Source organism: Glycine max, chromosome 17, assembly GCF_000004515.6.
Source record: "Glycine max cultivar Williams 82 chromosome 17, Glycine_max_v4.0, whole genome shotgun sequence".
NCBI classification, from domain to species: Eukaryota; Viridiplantae; Streptophyta; class Magnoliopsida; order Fabales; family Fabaceae; genus Glycine; species Glycine max.
This window is the reverse complement of record NC_038253.2, coordinates 34,005,499-34,026,334: the sequence shown is the minus strand read 5'-3', so window position 1 is coordinate 34,026,334 and position 20,836 is coordinate 34,005,499. Positions and strand designations below refer to the sequence as shown.

At 31.0% G+C, this 20,836-nt stretch overlaps 1 protein-coding gene across 2 annotated transcripts; it reads right to left on the bottom strand.

Moving 5' to 3' along the window:
* Positions 1–9,849: 9,849 nt before the first annotated feature.
* On the bottom strand, positions 9,850–16,572 carry LOC100813910 (uncharacterized). 2 transcript variants are annotated; one of them, XM_026126472.2, is made up of 4 exons: positions 16,403–16,572; positions 14,022–14,522; positions 10,180–10,743; positions 9,850–10,123 (listed from the first exon to the last, which is right to left on the bottom strand). In XM_026126472.2, exons 1-3 carry the CDS (start codon positions 16,473–16,475, stop codon positions 10,217–10,219), a joined length of 1,101 nt encoding a protein of 366 aa, XP_025982257.1. In that variant the 5' UTR covers positions 16,476–16,572; the 3' UTR covers positions 9,850–10,123; positions 10,180–10,216. The 2 variants fall into 2 exon arrangements, with proteins under 2 accessions (XP_025982257.1, XP_040866923.1); XM_041010989.1 differs by having other exon boundaries at positions 9,850–10,119.
* Between the last annotated feature and the right edge of the window lie 4,264 nt (positions 16,573–20,836).

Sequence of the window (20,836 nt, the reverse complement as noted above, 5' to 3'; positions counted from 1 at the left end):
TTTTGATACGCACTTTGGCTTTTTGTTGATGCCAAAGGGGGAGAGAAATGAGATTAAATCAAGAACTCACATGAGTAATTAATTTAATTTTAAGATAAACATAAATTCAAAAACAAAGGGGAAGAATTTATGAGAGTGATCGACTAGAAAAAAGTGTGTTTCTTGATTTTAGAAGTTGTCATCATCAAAAAGAGGGAGATTGTAGAAGCAAAACTTCATAGTGAATCAAAGGTGATTCAAAGGTGTTTTGATGATAACAAAAGATGATGACAAAGGTGATGACAAAAAGCTCAAAGATCAATCAAAGAATAACTCAAGTGAATCAAAGATCAATCAAAGAACAACTCAAGTTGATCAAAGATCAATCAAAGAACAACTCAAGTGAATCAAGAATAAGTCAAGAGTTCAAGATAAGAATAAAGAAGAATTCAAGACTCAAGAAGAAAGTCTAGAGTCAAGAATCAAGATTCAAGGTTCAAGATCTCAAGAATCAAGATCAAGATTCAAGACTCAAGATTCAAGAATGAATAGAAGACTCAATCAAGATAAGTATTAAAAAGTTTTTCAAAACTTTGAATAGCACATGAGTTTTTGACAAAACCTTTTACCAAAGAGTTTTTACTCTCTGGTAATCGATTACCAGATTGTTGTAATCGATTACCAATAGCAAAATTGTTTTGAAAAAGTTTTCAAATTGAATTTACAACGTTCCAATAAATTTCAAAAAGCTGTAATCGATTACAATGTTTTGGTAATCGATTACCAGTGCCTTTGAACGTTGAAATTCAAATTCAAATGTGAAGAGTCACATCCTTTCACACAAAAGCTTTGTGTAATCGATTACACTAATTTGGTAATTGATTACCAGTGTTTGTTTCTGAATAAATCAAAAGATGTAACTCTTCAAAAAGGTTTTGACTTTTTCAAATTGGTTTTAAGTTTTTCTAAAAGTTATAACTCTTCTAAATGGTTGTCTTGACCAGACATGAAGAGTCTATAAAAGCAAGGCTTTGTTTTGCATTTTTAATCGATCTTGAACACTTATTTCATACAATCCTTTACAAGTCTTTAATCTCTTTGAACTTCTTCTTTGTACCAAAAGCTTTCTGAAGTTTTCTGGTTTTCCAAACCTTAAAAACTTGTGCTATTCATCTTTTCATTCTCTTCTTCCTTTGCCAAAAAGAATTCGCCAAGGACTAACCGCCTAAATTCTTTTTGTGTCTCTCTTATCCCTTTTTCAAAAGAACAAATGACTAATCGCCTGAATTCTTTTGTGTCTCCCTTCTCCCTTGTCAAAGAATTCAAAACGACACAGTTTGAGAATTCTTTTGATTCTTCTCATTCCCTAATACAAAAGTGTTCAAAGGACTAACCGCCTGAGAATTTTTTTGTATCCCCATTCACAAAGTATCAAAGGTTTAACAGCCTGAGATCTTTGTCTTAACACATTGGAGGGTACATCCTTTGTGGTACAAATAGAGGGTACATCTACTTGGGTTTGACTGAGAACAAGAGAGGATACATCTCTTGTGGATCAGTTCTAGTGGAGGGTACATCCACTAGGTTCAAAGAGAACAAGGGAGGGTACATCCCTTGTGGATCTTTGCTTGTAAAAGGATTTTTACAAGGTTGAAAGAAATCTCAAGGACCGCAGGTCGCTTGGGGACTGGATGTAGGCACGGGTTGTTGCCGAACCAGTATAAAAACTCTTGTGTATTTGTCTCGTTCTTCCCTACTCTTTTACTTTTCGCCGTGCATTTAATTTCCACTTTTACTTTCTGTTAAATTTCTCTTCTACTCCTCATTCTCTTAACAATTTAGTAAAAGCCTTAGAAGACTAATTTTTTAATTAATAAAGGTTTAGGAATAATTAATTCAACCCCCCCCTTCTTAATTATTCTGAGGCCACTCGATCCAACAACGACATCATCCTCAATGGCATGGATTGGATCTGGTTCGATGGGGTCTAGAGTTTTGTTAGGGTTTTCCTATGCAGGGTTGTTATTGTTGTCGGTAGGGGTTTCCATTGGAAGCAAGAGATGGATCGATCAAACGATTTGGAAAAGGAATGAAAGGATGTAGTAGAGAATCGAACACCAAGATGGAATTACAAGTGGCGTGGGATTCCTGTTCCTAGGGAAAAAAGTAAGGTCAGAATGAGGGCAGGAGAGTGAGTCACTTCAGGCACAAGGGTGAGTGACTTAATTGACAGCGCATACCATGATTTTTTTCCAAAAATGCCATAGATTTCTCATTTCTATGACGGTTACAATACGACCTGTCGTTGTATGCTTCATTTGAAAACAGATTTTATAAAATTGTCATCGTTTACACACATCATAATTACAAAAATGTCATTGTCTATTCTTCTAAGACGGTTTCAAAGGATTGATGTGAAATGTGCGTCATAAAAGCCCATTTTTCTAGTAGTGTCCAAATGAATACTTGATAAGTATTAGGCAGCTATGAAACACAAATTTGCCTTAGCGGGTCGTGTTGGACAAATGGCCTCAATTATCTTAAGAATGGGTGAATTAATTTCCCACTAAAACATTTAACCCCCTTCTAAATGGTAGACTCAGAATGCAGAAGAAGAAACAACCATCAATTTAATAATGTTCTTTAAACATACAAGACAAAATTGATTGCAATAAAATAAATGAGATAAGGGAAGAGAGAAATGCAAACTCGATTTACACTGGTTCAACCACTTCCCGTGCCTAGGTCCAGTCCTTAAGCAACCCACTTGAGATTTTCCTCTCTCTTTGTAAAAATCCTTTTACAAAGTTTGAACCACACAGGGACAACCCATCCCTTGTGTTCAGGAATCCTTACAACTTAAGAGACCCTCGGTCCCTTAATCAATCTCTTTGAATAAGAAGATGAAGAAAAATTCTCTCTTTAAGAGAAGGATATTACAATTGAAGTTCATGGATGAACTCTTAATGGATTTGCAAGTGTTTGCCTAAGAGTTATTGAGAGAGCATTTGGAAATGAAGTTCTCTTGGAAAATCTCTCTCTTGCTTTTTGAAATCAGACACACACATATATATAGGCCCTTTGTGCCTTTTCAAAATGGTTTGAAGAGATGTGTCTTTTCAAAAAGCTTTTTTTTTGAATTTTTTCACTGGTAATCGATTACAGGTTTCTGGTAATCGATTACACAATTATATTTTGAAGGGTCATGACTTTTGAACTTGAATTTCAAGAGTTCCATTGCTGGTAATCGATTACAAACATCCGGTAATCGATTACAGGTTCAAAATTCAAATTCAAAACCCTTTTTAACAACTTTTTTCAAACTTTGTCTTCTAGTAGTCGATTACACTGTCTGGTAATCGATTACCAGAGCCTTGCATGTCTTGGAAAAACTTTGTTTTGAGGCAAAACTTGATCTTAAAGAAAGCTTGAAGCAAGGCTTTGTTTGTTGAAGCAATCTTGTATTAATCTTGAAGCAATGCTTATCCTTTGAAGCAGCCTTGTTTGATTCTTCTTTGGCATCATCAAAATCATGTATACATACATTCACATTCTCCCCCTTTTGATGATGACAATCATTATCAAGTGATTTCTTTTCGACATCATCAAAACATGCATGATTCACATTCTCTTCTTTTTTGATGATATCAAGCAAATTCTTTTTGACATCATCAAAACCTGCATGATTTATATTCTTCCCCTTTTTGATGATGACAATCGCCTATAGGTTAGGAGCAACAAAAAATATCTATTTGTATATAGTTTCTTCCCCTTGGTTTAGTAATGATTGCTTATGAGACAGTTGAAGATTTCATAGATTTCATATATAAAAAGTTGTCTCATAAAGAATAGATAATTTTCCTTACTCTCTTATCTTTTATCTATCTCTCCCCCTTTTGATGATGACAATAATCTGAAATCAAGATAAATGATATGCAATTTATAATGCGTGCTCACAACCCTTACCCCCCCTAAATTTATGCCTAAGTTCATGATAAACTCTACCCTTAAGTTCTCTCCCCCTTTGGCAACATCAAAAAGCCAAAAACGGTCGGAGAAAAGAATTAAATTAGGAGCTTAATACATCTAGACAAAAATAACCATAGCATAATCCAACTGATTTAATCCATAACATAATTCAAGCAAGTCTAATCAAACCAAGACAAAAGCAAAACAAAGGCTAAAAGATCCAACCACAAAGAAACCATATCCAAGACAAGTAAGAACACAATAAAATGTAACCAAAGTACTAAGGATTAAAAGCCAAAATACAAGGCTAAGAAATAACCATAAAACTAAGGAAATAAAGCATAATCAAGTTAAGAGTCAGCCGGGGGATCGAAGCAACGCCTAATGAAGCTCATATCATCTTTGAGACTATTGATCCTCGTGTATCCATCTCATCAAAGCGTGCATCCATTGCATCAAGGCGAGTATCCATCGCATCAAATCATTCACCTACAAAAGCTCGAAGACCACGAAGTTCTGTGAGGACTTCGGTTAGAAGAGAAGAGGAATCAACCCTTTGTAGTGGAGGAGATGGGGTACATTCGTCAGGAATAGGCAGATGCAAGTCTTGTTTATGAATCCATTGACCATCAACATCCTTTCGGTAACCAAAGGAGGTAACCACACCAGCACCAATAGAAAAAGATTGTTTTACTTGAACAAAGGGTTCATCATCCAAAGGAATTTGGAAATGACGAAAAAAAAAGGGTGACAAGATGAGGATACAAAAGAGGTGCATTGATCCGTAATGCCTTATGCATACGGTACCTAACCAAGTGGGCCCAGTCAATCTGACGACCGATAAGAAAATCCTACATGAGAATCAAGTCCTCTTCATAGGCTTGAGCAAGATTAGACAAATGGGGTAACAAAATGCAAACAATGATGTAGTGCATGATGCGACAGTCAAAGGTTAATGACCCAGCAAGCAATCTGCCGATCATATCAGCCTAGTCATTACAGACCATACGGTGAGCATCATGACTTGAGTAATCAAACTTCCAGTCATCAAGAATAGTGTCCTCAAAAGGAACACCTTGACTGGGTAATTTAGTCAATGAGAAGAATAAAGATTGATTAATAACAATGGGTATATTTTGCATCTCAGAGTAAAGAATATCATTTTGAATTTTCAAATTAGAATAGAAAAACTAGTTCAGGAAAGTAAGGCAGTTTCAGAGACATAAAATCAATCAAACCAGAATTTTGAAACACTTGATAACAATCAAATATTTCTCCATCAAAGAATTCAAGATCAAGGTACTTAGGATCTAGAATGATCCTAGAAGAAAATTGGGAAGAGTACCTTAGACGTTGATCATCTGAAGAAAATAAAGTAGATGATCATGGGGATGACACGGAAGAGGAACCGGTGTTGTGGATGCTTCAGTTGGTCCGTGGCAGCGATGGCCAGCAACGGCGGTGATGGAGGAAGAACCCTTTCTCTTTTTTGTTGATTTAGCCATTTGACAAAGTTTTTGCAGATCTCAATCGGTGTAATCAAAAAAGGAATGAAAAAGATGAAGTTTGGACTTTGTGGGACATGATTTGGTGAAGAAATGAAGGAGATATGAAGGTTTGAAAGTTTGGGAATGGTGGTGTGTCGTCACTACGAAGAGGAGAAGATAAGGTCTGCACAAGAGCCTAGAAAACGCGATTTTTATAGTCCAGGATGCCTTGAAATCGATTACAATGATTGGTAATCGATTATAGGATGAGTCAGCCTATTGGGAATCGATTACAGGGCTATTGTAATCGATTACAAGCCACCTGTTCTAGTGTAATCGATTACATGTATTGGTAATCGATTACTAGAACACTAAACTAGCCTTTTCTCCTAAAAATGACCTATTTCTATTCCTATAAACATCATCTAATGCTATCAATCAATCATACTAACAAACATTGAATATCAATCAAGTAAAGTCAATCATAATAACACATCAATCAAACACAATCAAATAAAATCAATCATTAAACATTTCAAATCAAATTAATTAAATTAACAATCAACTAACTATGCACAATAATTTCTATTCCAAAAACAATTCAAATTTCAAATTCCAACTTCCAACTTCAACTTCCAGTAACTTCCACTTCCAACTTCCAACTTCCATTTTCAACTTTCAACTTCTAATAACTTTCACTTTCCAACTTCCAAATTTTAATTTCAAATTCAAAATTTCATTTTCTAAATTTGAAATAGTTTTCTTAAAATATGAAACTAATTTGAAAAGTTTAATAGATTCTTTATGTAAGTCATTAAATGCATCTTGAAGTTCATCAAAAGAAATAGATAAGTCATCTCATAGTTAAAAGACATTACCTCTTCAAAGACAATAAAAAACTTAAGTAGAAATAATCATTAAAAAAATCATCAAAGACAATCAAATCTCAATCAAAAGTTAACAATCATAAGCAAAAATAATCAAAAGTAATCAATCAAAGACAAGTGACCTGTTGGTATCATTTGATATCACTTGTTGGGCTTGTTGATTAAGTGACCTTTGTTTGTTGTCTCCATAGATCACATATTCACTATCTATGGGAGAAATATGAATAAACTTTTATGCATCTCTCGCCATGTGTTTGGAGCAACTGCTATCAATGTATCAACTTTGCTCTTCTCTGCTTTCATAGTCTTTCAACATGAGATCCAAATTTATGATTTTATTTTCTGAATCACTTGAAGAATTTATGTCATTATCTTCCCAAGTGATGTATGCTTTCTTTTCTTTCTTTTCTTTGAAATTCCTCTTATCGGATTTTTTCATTCTTCTTTTAAAGACAGGACAATTGAATCTCATATGCCCAGGTAGATCGCATTCATAGCATTTTAGGGCTAAGGAGGAATCTTCTTCTTTCTTCTTTGGATCGATGTTTGATTTCTTTTGTTTCTTAGAAACTTATTGAATCTTTTCACAAAATCTGAAATCATCATCTTCTTCTTCTCTAGTTTTTTTTAATAGTTGCATTTCTCTCTACCATTGTAGGAATAAAGGGATCAAATTCAATGGCTTCCCATATATTTAAATCTATGGCTTCAATAAAGATATGCATTCAAGTTTTCCAATAGTGATAATCATCACCATTGAACATAAGAAGCCTATTAATAGAATTTCCCACAGGAAATGGAAAGTTAGATGAAGCCATAATTATTCTTGAAGTTTTTAAACTTTAGACAAGAATCTTGCTCTGATACCACTTGTTGGGCAAATGGCCTCAGTTATCTTAAGAAGGGGTGAATTAATTTCCCGCTAACAAACTTTTAACCCCCTTCTAAATGATAGGCTCAGAATGCAGAAAAAGAAGCAACAGCCAATTTAATAATGTTCTTTAAACATGCAAGACAAAATTGATTGCAATAAAATAAATGAGATAAGGGAAGAGAGAAATGCAAACTCGGTTTATACTGGTTCGACCACTTCCTGTGTCTACGTCCAGTCCTCAAGCAACCCACTTGAGATTTTTCACTCTCTTTGTAAAAATCCTTTTACAAAGTCTGAACTACATAGGGACAACCCATCCCTTGTGTTCATGAATCCTTACAACTTAAGAGACCCTCGGTCCCTTAATCAATCTCTTTGAATAAGAAGAAGAAGAAGAATTCTCTATTTAAGAGAAGGATATTACAATTGAAGTTCATAGATGAACTCTTAATGGATTTGCAAATGTTTGTCCAAGAGTTGTTGAAAGAGCATTTGACAATGAAGTTCTCTTGGAAAATTTCTCTCTTGCTTTTTTAAATCAGATACACATATATATAGGCCCTTCGTGCCTTTTCAAAATGGTTTGAAGAGATATGTCTTTTCAAAAAGTTTTTTCTGAATTTTTTCACTGGTAATTGATTACAGATTTCTGGTAATCGATTATCTAGTTATATTGTGAAGGGTCATGACTTTTGAACTTGAATTTTAAGAGTTTCGTTGCTGGTAATTGATTACAAACATTTGGTAATCGATTACAGGTTCAAAATTCAAATTCAAAACCTTTTTTAAAAGTTATTTTTCAAACTTGTCTTCTGGTAATCGATTACACTACCTGGTAATCGATTATCAGAGCCTTGCGTGTCTTGGAAACACTTTGTTTTGAGGCAAGACTTGATCTTAAAGAAATCTTGAAACAAGACTTTGTTTGTTGAAACAATCTTGTATTAATGTTGAAGTAATGTTTATCCTTTGAAACAGCCTTGTTTGATTCTTCTTTGATATCATCAAAATCATGTATACATATATTCACAGGTCGGATAACACAAAGGTGCTACTCATGCCCGACCCAATTCATTGTCATCCATAATTGAGATCCATATGATTAAGTTGAGGAAGAATAATTTTTCAAACACATGCTCAATTTAAAATTAAACAAAAGAAATCAAACTAGAATTAACTATGCCACGATTGTTCACTATCAAAAGAGTGTCCTTAAAAAATTATGGCATCTCTCAGTCGACTACTGTAGTCATAAATTCCAAACAATTTTGCACCAACCAAGTGACCACCACATCTTAGCTAGTTGGATTTTTCGGTCCATGAAGTTGGGCTTGCCTTCTTAGTAAATTCACCTTGGTATTGCAAATGATGGTCAATGATTGGGAGTTATTGATCCAATGCATTATTTCCTGTAATTTGAAGTGCTCGCCTTGACCAATGTTTATCTGCCTAAATGAAGACGTGTGCATAAAAAAAATGAAGACATGCTATATATAAGAATGAGTTCGTATTACTTGCCTTTTGAAGCATCAAAGAATATTATACATTATTATAATTAAGGCTGTCTCAGCAATGCTGTGTTTGCACGACAGCGTTGAATCAAGGAATAATTACTCTGTTGTTGGCATCTTATGGTTCAACCTAGAGAAGTAAAGGACCAATGAGCAGTAACAAGTAACAGCTTATTGAAATACAAAATTAATCTTTTTGGTTAAATATGTTTTATTTTTAATAAATATTTAATTTTTTTTCTTTAATAAATTTTTGTTTTACATTAAATTCTTAATAAAATAATAATTCTTTTTTAGTCTCCGATAAATTAATAAATTTTGATCCGACACATTTATTTCATTTGTTATTTGTCAGAAATAAAACAAAATATTAAAAGATTAAAAATAAAATTATTTTATTAAAAATTTAACATAAAATAAAAATTTATTATAAAACAAACGTAAAACTTAGATATTTATAAGAATAAAAAACATATTTACCCCTTAATATTTATTTTGTCATTAATTTTAAATGAAATATTGATAATGATAAAGGTCGAGACTGTAAACAAAAACCAAAGATTTCAGGATACAAAGGAATGTATAGTTAAATATGGAACAATAACCGCTGATTCAGAGGGATGTATAGTTATATATCTAAAACTAAACTTGACTAGAAAACATAAATCAGTTTCCAGTAAGCAGTAATGCAAGTAAAATTAGTTACTATGTTGTTTCGGCAACTTCAGTTTCCACTAATCTAAGCTTTTTCAGCAACTGTTGGTTTTGAGATTCTGAACTATTGAGATAATCTAATACTCTTTTTCTGCGAGGATGCGTCATTGAGTACTTAGATTCCATATTTTACATGAATTTGGACACAACCCAATTTTGCAAATATAATCTCTGTCGTTTTGTACAAGTGCATCTAAATTGTACTCAAACAAATGTTTATCTCTGGGTTCCATCACTTGGAGAGACAAAAAGAAGAAATGTAAAAACTTTTCATAAAATTTTGAATTAATTAAGCTAATTGGCAAACTTAACTCTAGTTAAAAGGAATCCACATTAAAATTTAACATCAACCAACAACAAGGACGAAGACAAATTGATAATTAATTAAAGTAAAACATTGTTTATAGCATAAAATTAAAGCAAGGTTGTGAATAATCTATATTTCTTTCGCATCATTTATTCAAAGTACATGAAAGGATTTATAGAAACACGCCAGCGTATATATACTATACGTCTATATATAGATGATACTTGTTATACACACTTTTTTTTTTCTCATATTAAAATGAAAATCAAACTCATTACCTCTCAGGCCTCTTGAGAAAAAAAGACAGAAATTATTAAGAAACATTCTTAATTATTCTCCTAACTATATAAAATCAAAGGCTAGCTCTGAACCCATATATATATATATATATATATATATATATATATATATATATATATATATATATATATATATATATATATATATATATAATACTTCGATTGATTAGCCTCACACCCTAGTTAGCATCATGGTTTACGCAGGCTCACCAACTTGACATCATCAATCACAGGCCCACAGAGTGAAGAGAAGTCATCACTTCTCATGGTGTAGAATGTGCTAAGGAACATGACTCTTGTTCTAGGGGTAACCGCCACAAACTTGAGTGCAGCACGCTTGAACCCTCCATTGCCTTTGGACTCATAGGGCACCTTGATGGTGTCTTTGCCTGCAAAGGCTTCCACAATCATGGACCCTTCACAGGAGTTGCTAGCATCCCCAACAGAGAATGAGAGAACATAGGTTTTGCCAGGGATGGTTCTGGCAACTTGAGCAATGGCACTCTCTTTGCCTGCTATTAGCTCCACTGCTCTCTTGCCTTGAGGGACTGAGAAGTGGTCTGAGTCTATGTACTTCACTGCCTTTAGGGACTCAACCATCCACCCTGGGAGGGGAGAGTGGTCATCCTCAATGTTTGGGGGGATGATCACTCCCCAAGATGAGTTGGGAAACACATAGGGTCCTTCTTCAAATCCACCATTCTTTAGTATATTCTCTGTGGAGTGTGAGATATGTTAATTAGTTAAGAGATGTACATAGAAGAAAAATCACTAATTTGAAGATTCAATGAGTAAATATGGTCCAGTTTTTATTTATCTTTTGGAATCAAAAACAGATATTAATAAAGTTTACAATAATTAACATATTTTACTTAATTGTCAATTAAGTTAGATTTCATTTTTTTATTTCAATCAACAAATGTTAATTGCTAATATTATTAATTTTTATTAGCGGGATATTCAAATCTTATATCTTCAAGCTAGATTTGAGGGTCCAAGTAGTGTTTAAAAGATACAAGATAAGTCATATACAAATCACATTCATGATTATGTTCTCTAATAAATATTTATTTTATTTTCATTTAGTCAATGAGAAGTGAGGACACATGTATCAAGTTTTTTTTATTTTACATGATGTATGAAGTTATCCGCTTTCATTCTTGAAAATAACATTTTTGAGAACATAAGTATAAAATGATATTCATGAGTATTTTAAAAAATGTTCGGTTAACAACTAAAATTTGTTGAAATATCTTTACGAAAGTGGTGAGCAAAAGAAAAATTAAAAGGATAAAAATGAAAGTTTTATATAGAATAATGTTATTATTGCCCAATAGGGATCAACTTATCCACCCCTTTACTGATAAAGAAAAACTATCCACCCTTTCCATTGAGAATGAAAACATGAGAATATATATGAAAATTATTTTTTTGGGAAAATATTTTGCCTTGATTTTTTTAATCTTGTATCACACGAGAATACACATTTCTAGTTATATATTCTCAGAAATCTGTCAAGATTACTTGAAACAAATACATACTGAATGTGTAATTTATCAGTCAAATTAGTTCCAAAATTTAAGATGTAGGAACCTAATCTGACGAAATAAATTTCACATTCAAGAACATTAATAAGCATAATTTCTAACATTCATACACTTATATAGTTGATTCTCTACCTTCCAAATTATTTACTCGTCAATTTAATGTAGTGAACTCGCTAAGAAATTCTGAATTGTTAAAAGCAAGTTATAAGTGGTACTACATTGTGCATAAATTAATAGTCACCTAACTGAAGAAATAAAGTGGATAGTATTCATTGCTAGTCGAGGTCCCATATAATTTCTCTCTCACACACACACATATATATATAGACACACTCATTTAATTTTCTCTAGCATTATTTTGTTCCATTTTTAGCGGAGCAATGTTCTGTGAAATCCGAACGCTTTTCTTCACCAAGGTAAGTAATGAATAGTTATCTGATTCCATATCACACATGCAATGAAGACAAGTAATAAGAAAAACAGCTGTTATATATTATTCTAGTGTCAGACAAATTCTGAATTTGAATTTATGCTGCCTTTTGTACTAGCTCCAATAGAAGCTTTAGAGGGATAGGATGCATAATTGCATTTCATAAATATGATCATAACATCCTACCTACCTAGATAATATGGCGAACTATGAATGTAGGACCACAGCCAACGGTTCTTAGTTGTCTCATATCTTTGCATAAACATGCTAATACAATATTTAACTTATTGCCTTCATAGGTATTAATCCATTTTCTTTCTCTTGAGCTATTAATGTTTGTTCTTATATGATTTCTTTGATTAAGCATTCCAATTAACAGCCATGTTAGCAATAATCACGAGGAATATAGCATCAGATCAAACAGTCTGTGTGCATGTGTAATGTGTTCATGACTATTTGGCAACGTATGAAAAAGTTATACTAGCATTTAAGTGTCTAACTAAAATTTCTTAAATTCGTTTTATAATTGTCCTTTTATTATTTTAGTAGGGATTTCTAGACCCATCATTTTCTCAAACTTCGTCTCGACCTATTTGGACTGGGTTCGGGTTCTGTATATAAATTGAGCTAAGGTAGTGTTGTCCAGCTTTTTTGTTTGTCTTTTCTTCCCTTAAAAGAATAAGTTTAACTAGATATTTTTAGAAGAAAAAAAATCTTAAAAAAGTAATAATATTACTTTTTACAGTTTTTTTTTTAAATTTAACAAACGTATTTTTTTGAAAAAAAACAAAAAATTGACCTCCCTCTCCACTCTCCAGTCTCCATCTGATCTTAAATAAATGACATAAGTCAATTATTACGGGACTATATGAAACAAAAACTCTTACCATATAAGGACAAAACATCTTCAGTTTTATTTTTAAAATTCTTATTTTGAACTTTAATATTAAAGTAACTTTTAACTAAAAGAAAAACACTGCAAGATAATTTTAGATCAAATTTGATCGATTAATACCCACTCTATATATCACAAAGTCAATTATTGCTTTAAAATATTATTGTTGTACATATTTCAAAACTTAAATCAATAGAATTCTAAACTTAAATTAATATATATTTCAAAACAAAATTTTTTATTAGTATAAATTAATTTAAATTACATATTGTAAAAAAATTTATAATTTTTATTGCTTTTTTTTATAGATAATTTTAACTACTTCTAAAACGTTATAAAATAATGTTACATAATAACGCGTGATTAATTAATATCAACATTATCTTGATTTCCAAGCTTGTCAGATTTGAACTCAAAACATGATGCAATTAAATAATAATAATAAAATTAGCCGTAATTTTTTAAAATTCTTTTAGTAATATTTTTCAATCAAAATTAAATTACGAACACCTTACCGTAATACCGTAATTTTTTAAGTTCTTTTAACAATATTTTAAAATTGGAGTTTCACTTATGTAATTCATGTAAAAAAATTATTATTTGAACATATAAGTCAAATTTTAATTAGAAAATCATCCAAAAAAATAAACAAACTAGGAAACTAGCACATAAGTTTCGTGACTTTGTCTAATAAAAATATATATATCTAACATATAAATTTAATTTTAAAAACTACATATCTAAGTTTTGCCACTGTCTCTTTCCAAAAAAAAAAAAAAATTGTGGACTTTGTCACTGTAAAATAAAACATCTAAGTTCCAACTCATTTCATCACATAGGCATCCCTAATATCTATATTTTGTTTTCCATAAATATTAATCATTAATTATTACTCTCTTGTTAAAGGTGAAATTAAACCATCGACATTTTTTCTTCTTCTCTACTCCTTTTACCATCCATCAACCTCATAACTCCACCCTAATATCTATATATAAGCAGAACTCATCATATAATCCTTAATTATACACAGTTAAACTATTTACAAATATCAAGACAAGCAGGATTGATTAAACTTACTAAACAGTAAAAATAATAAGTAAAGAAGAGAATAACTAAACTTACGGTTAGTAGCTTTGGGAGGGTAGAGAGTCCTGAGAGCAACGGAATCAACAAGCGGGCCACACGCGGGATCCTCCTCTTTTCCAGGGTTATGAATCAGCATCTCCACCGTTTCACTCTCTGCCTTAAACCCGAACGCAATGGGATCCCAACCACTGCTCGTGTACAAAGTCTGAATAGGAATCACACCCCAATCAGGAGTGACGGAAATGTTGAGCCTCTCCTCTTGTGCACACGTGCGAGCCACCATGAAGGTGATGGAGTAGTACATGCCCTTGATCACCTTGATTCTCTGCTTGATGGAGGCCTCGTTCCCTAGGCGCACCGCGTAGGCACCCTCTGGGACGACGAGCAACATGTCCCCTTGCTTTTGGCCGGATTTTATGTACTCCACAAAGCCGGAGATCTCCCATTCTGGGATCGAGTGGCTCCCGCCCACCACCACTGTTCCTTTTAGGGCGGAGGGCTTTGGACCCAACTCAAAGTTGCCGTTGGCAACTAAACCTATAGTATTATGAACTAATTAGAATCATGATAAACGTAATTTAAAAATTAATAACTTTATCATATATGACAACGTGATAATTAGATGTTAATGTAAACAAAAATATAATATCAATACATAAATTATTTACGGAATCAAAATTATTAATTGATAGAAAAAATGCACATTAGGATTGACTTTAAGTAACTTTATCTAATAGAAATTAAATTATTGATTAAAAGTCTACTTTAACAATAAGATATATTATATTAAAGAAGAAATATTAGTAATATAATTTTTTTACTCCCTCTTTCTTTCTCATTTGGTGGATTCCATTCTTAAATATCAGTGACACTCACATAATTTTCAATTAAAAAAAGTGTGTTGAAAATAGAAATTATTATATGGTTCAAAATTATGTATCTATGTGACACAATTATAGCAATTTAAACAAATAAAAATTAGTCAAAATCATATATATAGTTATAGGATCATGTAGTAATTTCTCGAAAAAGAGTATTGGAATATATGTTTGCAATTATATTGGATACACAATTAGCATGTAAATTCACATCCAAGAATATAAAAAGGCAAAAGCATCAAATTGTTGCTTCTCAGTCAATGCACATCGATCCAACATATAAAACGTGAAGCTAATTAAACACACGGTCAAAGAATGTGTTACTGATCTCTAATGTTACATGATGTAATGTATTAAATAATATATAGAACATTTATACCAACAAAACAATGTTAATATATAATTCATAATATTTATAATAATAATCGTTAAATGAATTAATAATATCAGAAGCAAATCTAATATCTAAGTGTTCGCATTTTTCTTTTTTCTTTTTAATTATATATTTCATCTTATGCTAAGATAATGGATACCATTTTTTTTCACAGGACCACTTTTGTAATTAAATCAACAAGAAAGATATTTTAGAACCCAGCTAAGTCCAATCCAATTACTACCAACTCTGTCCCAAAATCCTCCAATTGCTAGTTATAGTACAGTGAATTGAGAAATATATCTCTGAAGCCATGTGGTGGTGCAGTCCACCACCACCTATGTGGTTGTTCACTAACGTCCCTAGTAACACACATGGCCATGTGAGTTTTCAGAGCAACATGCATGCATCGTGCTTAGCCTAAAATGTAGGCCCCAGAACGAAATAAATTAAGGAATTTATGAGAGCCGTGCGACTCTCAAAGGTCACCGTCATATAGGGCTAGTAGTTAACCCCAGCATAATTGAATGTCAAGGAAGAGAAGAAGGGATATATTGCTAGAAAGATTATTGAGGGGCGCATATCTTGTTCATAAATTATGTCCACATCAACGAATTAATAAATTCACCCCTTCGGATTTTGTAATACCCAAATTTTAGTTTCAACCTTTTGATTGATTATTACAACTCATATGGTGTGACGCACATGACACAATATTGGTCAGTGTTTATAGTTTGGTCTGAAAACTTAATTTAGAACTCAATTATGCAAATGAATATTAACAAAAGAGAGAAATCATAGTTGGTAAGAGACAGTCCAACTTTGAGTGACAGCAAATTTTTTGGAGAAATTTTAAAATCTCGATGGCCAATCAAAATATTAATTTGCAATTATACGCGTAAAAAATTAAAAATATTAACAAAAGAGAGTTTTTCGTTTGCTAGCTAAATGGGAAAGATTATGAACATTGAACTTAACGGTTGGAGTGTATCAAATTAGATGGGTAGTATTTTTTGAATAATTAGAGTACCCTTAAGTGCTTATATACAATGACGACAACAAAATTTAAACCTAAAACTTCGTATAAATTACACAAATACTTGCTACTATGTACATGTATGTGTATATATGCATTATATATGAATATTGAATTTGTAGCTTCTTACCGTCGATAATAGAGAAGGAGACATGAAAAGTGGCACAAAGGAGCACCGACAGAAACATGAACCTTCCCTTCATGTTGTTTGGGATGTGAAAATCTGCAAGTTTTTAGGATAATGACGTGAAAAGGGAAGAAGATGGAAGAAAGGAGAAAGAAAAAAGCATAGTGGAGCAGCGCACAGAGGGGCTTGGCCTTATATGCATGCTTTGTTACCATATGAGACTTAAATTTGACGTAAAATATCGAATATGCCATTGAATGTTTATCTTCACGATCATTAGGTTGATGGTTTGACCTATTTGACCCTGCTTTTTGGGGGCATTGTAATATGAAGCGAATCCGACTCCTTTGAGGAAAAAAAAAAAGAAAAGAAAGCAGGGGATAACAATTAAAAAGAAGAAGAAATTTAATTAAGATATCACATGCTTACTTATGATGTACTTTTTTATTATATAATTCTATAATAATTTTTTGAGCTTACTTATAAAAGCCTTTTTTTTTATTACAAATATAAAAGCCTTTCACTAGCCTGCTTTGATGACATAAAATTATTACTTAAAAAAGATATTATAATTAGCCCTAAAAAGTTGACTAGTAAACTAAAATGCATATACAATAATAATTAATAGAAAATAAAATAAAAATTCTTAGTTGCTAGACTTCAATGTGTTTTTTTATTTTGTAAATAATAAGATTAAGGCCCCAAGCAAATACTAAAAATGGATCGCAAGAAAATAAAATAAATTATAAAAGATATATCTACTAAAACAACATAAGACAGATAAGAAAAAAAAATTCTTCATTTGACCTCAAGAGAATAACCATATATAATTTGCTTATTTGCTAAAATCTTAAATGTGCTATGTAGTCTCTTGTATCCATTATCGTGTTTTAGTCCTGATAAAGAATCTCTATTTATTTTTAGGCAAGCCATTAACCTAATTTTACTTCTTCATACTGTAAAAAATGTCCTTTTATAAATAAAATTATTTATTTAAAAATTATAACAAAGATAAGTCCAAGACATATGCTTTTAATTTTGTATGTATAGAAGCTTGCTCAAGCATGACTTTTTTTGTTTAAAAATATTGTATCGTCACTTTATTCTTTAAATATTTTAAAATTCATTATAAATTAAAATTTGATTAGACTTTATATAATTCAAACTTCAAAGAACATGCAAGTTAATAACATTTTTAAAAAAAATATAAAGAGGCTTATATAAAAGATAAAAACAATAATTGAATCTTATTTCATCATATAATAGAAATATTTTAACTTTTTTTAGAGTTAATCAAACTAAAACATTTCTTAAGGTATATGAAATTTGTGGTGTTGATCACAAGTTCGAATAAAAAAGTATATGAAATTTGTCTTATTAAATTAACTTACTATATATGCAGTAAAAAAATTAACTTAATATTGAAAAATAGAGTTATGAGATATGTAGTTACGTACAATGTGCATGTTCAAAGACAGCGCTTACATAATTTATCTATTTTTTCGTCTGACATTAACAGATAACAAGGATAATGTATTATTACTCCCTAAGATTTTGAAAAAGAAACATACCATAGATCCTGGTCCACCTTTTAAAAAATTATTTAATTCTTTCTTTATATATATATATATATATATATATATATATATATATATATATATATATATATATATATATATAATGCCACAACTCTTCTATATATTACAAATTGAAAGTATAAGTGTCAATTAATAAAATCTTTGATATAAGCATGGCTATTTTTTTTATCTGTATTCTCAATTATTCAAAATGTAAATGCAAGAATAAATGACCAATAGCATTGATATTTTTTTTTTATCTGTACATTGTTGGTCTAATCCTAGAAAAAAATAAATACTCATCATAGCATTGATATATTTTTTTTATAGAAATAGTTTAATTGATGAAGATGACATGTTTTATAGATCCATCATCAAACAACCGCGGATGGGGGTTGAAGGCTTAAACTCAATGAATGAAAGAACAAAGATACTTACAGCCGAAATCATTAATGGTGTGTTCAAAGATGAAACATTTGCATGTTATTAGAGTCTAAAAAAAGAACATATCACGAGGAAGGTGGGAGGGTGGGGTGAGATCGATGGTGAAGACAGGAAGAGAGAGACAGCCACAAAAAGGAGCTAGGTGGACTGTATAAGCCATAAGGCACTGTTTGATGATGGGATTGCTGGAAAATATATAATCACCGCCCTATAATTGGGAAAATGCACACACTGGTTTGTTTATGGGCCTTCATTGATATTCTTTGATAATATGTGGGCCTTTTCTAATAAGAAAAGTGGTTATGCTTTCACTCTCACCCTCATGCGTGGGGATGAGATCCATATCAATTCTCAAGCTTTCATCCTCATCATTCATTCAAAATTATTAATTTATTTTGAACACAGAGAGACTTGAAAATACAAATCTAAATATATAAATGTATAATAATAAACTACCGACATGCATTTGCCATTGGAAATGAATTTATATTTGCTCCGCTCTCAAGTACTTGAGTCTACTATTTTGTCAGAGTATCCGTATTATACGTTTTATCTTTGAATTTGAGTATTATGATTTTATCTTAAAAAAGTGACTGAATGAATGAGTTAAAAAAATGAGTAACTTTTTGTCCTATCACATGTATTTCGTACTGCGTTAGACATTAATTTAGTCACAATAATGTGATTGTTACTTGTCCAAATTTTTTTTCCACATGACAAAAATTAAATATAAAATTATTTGTTTAATAAATCATTCTGGTAATATGAGAGTTTATAATGCCTAATCATTACATCAATCTATGGGTTAAAGATCAGAGTATTTATAAACTATTAAGTCTTCATTCTTAAATCATATGAGACATTTTTATTGTACAGGAATAATATTATTTTAATTTGATTGTTTGAAGGAATTTGTCGATCGTAAATTATGAGCTATTTTTTAATTTAAGGAAAAGATCATAAATTAACAATAGACCTTACAGGAAAAAAGAGGGAAAGAGGATAAAAAAATGATATAGCAATGGATACGTTAGGAAGAATCAAACTTATACACTCCCAAATTTATATTTGGCATCATAACTACCTGGGCCATTTCGATGACACTCATGAATAGATTTTAATTTACATTTTCAGTTGAGTTTTTGAAATATTGTACTACAAGAATTTATTTTGGAAGCTGAATAAAGAAGTTTATCGTAAGATAAGAGTGAAATCGGTAAAAGAGCTGTTGATTGAATTTTACAACCCATGAAAGAAATTGTCTTAATTTAACAAGGGACATATTAAGTGATAAGTAATTTCAGACATTCAAATTCACATTCTTAAATGGTAAGTAAATCTTATCTACTAATAAATAATAATTACAAATGAACGAACATTTAAGTGAGATCATAACTTTCAGGAAAAAAAAAATAATAAGATGAGAAATCTAACATCCAAAAAAAAAAAAACAAATAGGAGCACACAAAAAATCATATTAAGTGAACTATATATCTATAGTTAATGAGTAAATTATAATGATTACTCATCATGTTGTTGTTTTCTTTTATTACACTGGACATTTTACTCTTTTCAACCCTAAAAAAATATTAAAATTGTTTCACTAATTATCTTTTGACTTTTTTTAGTTATAATCATTATTCTTGTAATTTGTTTTTATTACACTTGTTATTCTTTCATTTTTTTACATTACTTTTAACGTCATATGTTAATTCCGACAAACCTCTGTTAATAAATTTAATAAAAAGAAAAAAAACATTCATTTATAAAAGAAAAAAAAGGAAAAAAGAGAATGATGTTTAAATAGTGACATAAAGAATTTTGTTGACAATCATTTTAATACTTAATTACATGTAATTTTTTGGATTTACTTGTTGAAATTTATTGTGAACCATTTTACACATATATTTCTCGGCAACCATTTTAATGTGGAGCAGTTACTAAGTTAAAAGGAACGAATAAGGACATTTTAGATAAAGAAGATTCATTAAAAATCATGTGTTTCTCATATGATAGTCTTAAACTAAAGTTTTTCATGTCTAAGATATCAAAGGATGATTTTCACAAAAAAATCAAACTAAGGATGGTTATTGAAAAAAAAAAATCAATAATTATAAAATTTTTTGTAGGGTTAAAAAAAGTAGAGATACTCAATGTAATAAAAGAAAATTACATGGGTGATCATTATAATTAATTTACTCTAAAAATAATACCAACAAAGAGAAGAATGATACGTGTAATAAAAGCAAATCACATGTATGATCATTATAATTAATTAAAAAAATCAAAGGGTGATTATTGAAATGAAAAACCAATAATTAAATTGTTTTTGTAGGATTCAAAAATAGGAATATCCAGTACAATAAAAACAAATCACATTTGTAATTTACTCTTAATTAATTTTCAAATGTCTGAC

Bases quoted from the DNA above. Each gene is read 5' to 3' on its own strand.
- LOC100813910 (XM_026126472.2), bottom strand. From the start codon at position 16,475: ATGAAGGGAAGGTTCATGTTTCTGTCGGTGCTCCTTTGTGCCACTTTT. The intron at 14,523-16,402 runs GTAAGAAGCTAC...ATAATACTATAG, and splicing joins CTCCTTCTCTATTATCGACG to GTTTAGTTGCCAACGGCAAC. The intron at 10,744-14,021 runs GTAAGTTTAGTT...CACACTCCACAG, and splicing joins CCCTCCCAAAGCTACTAACC to AGAATATACTAAAGAATGGT.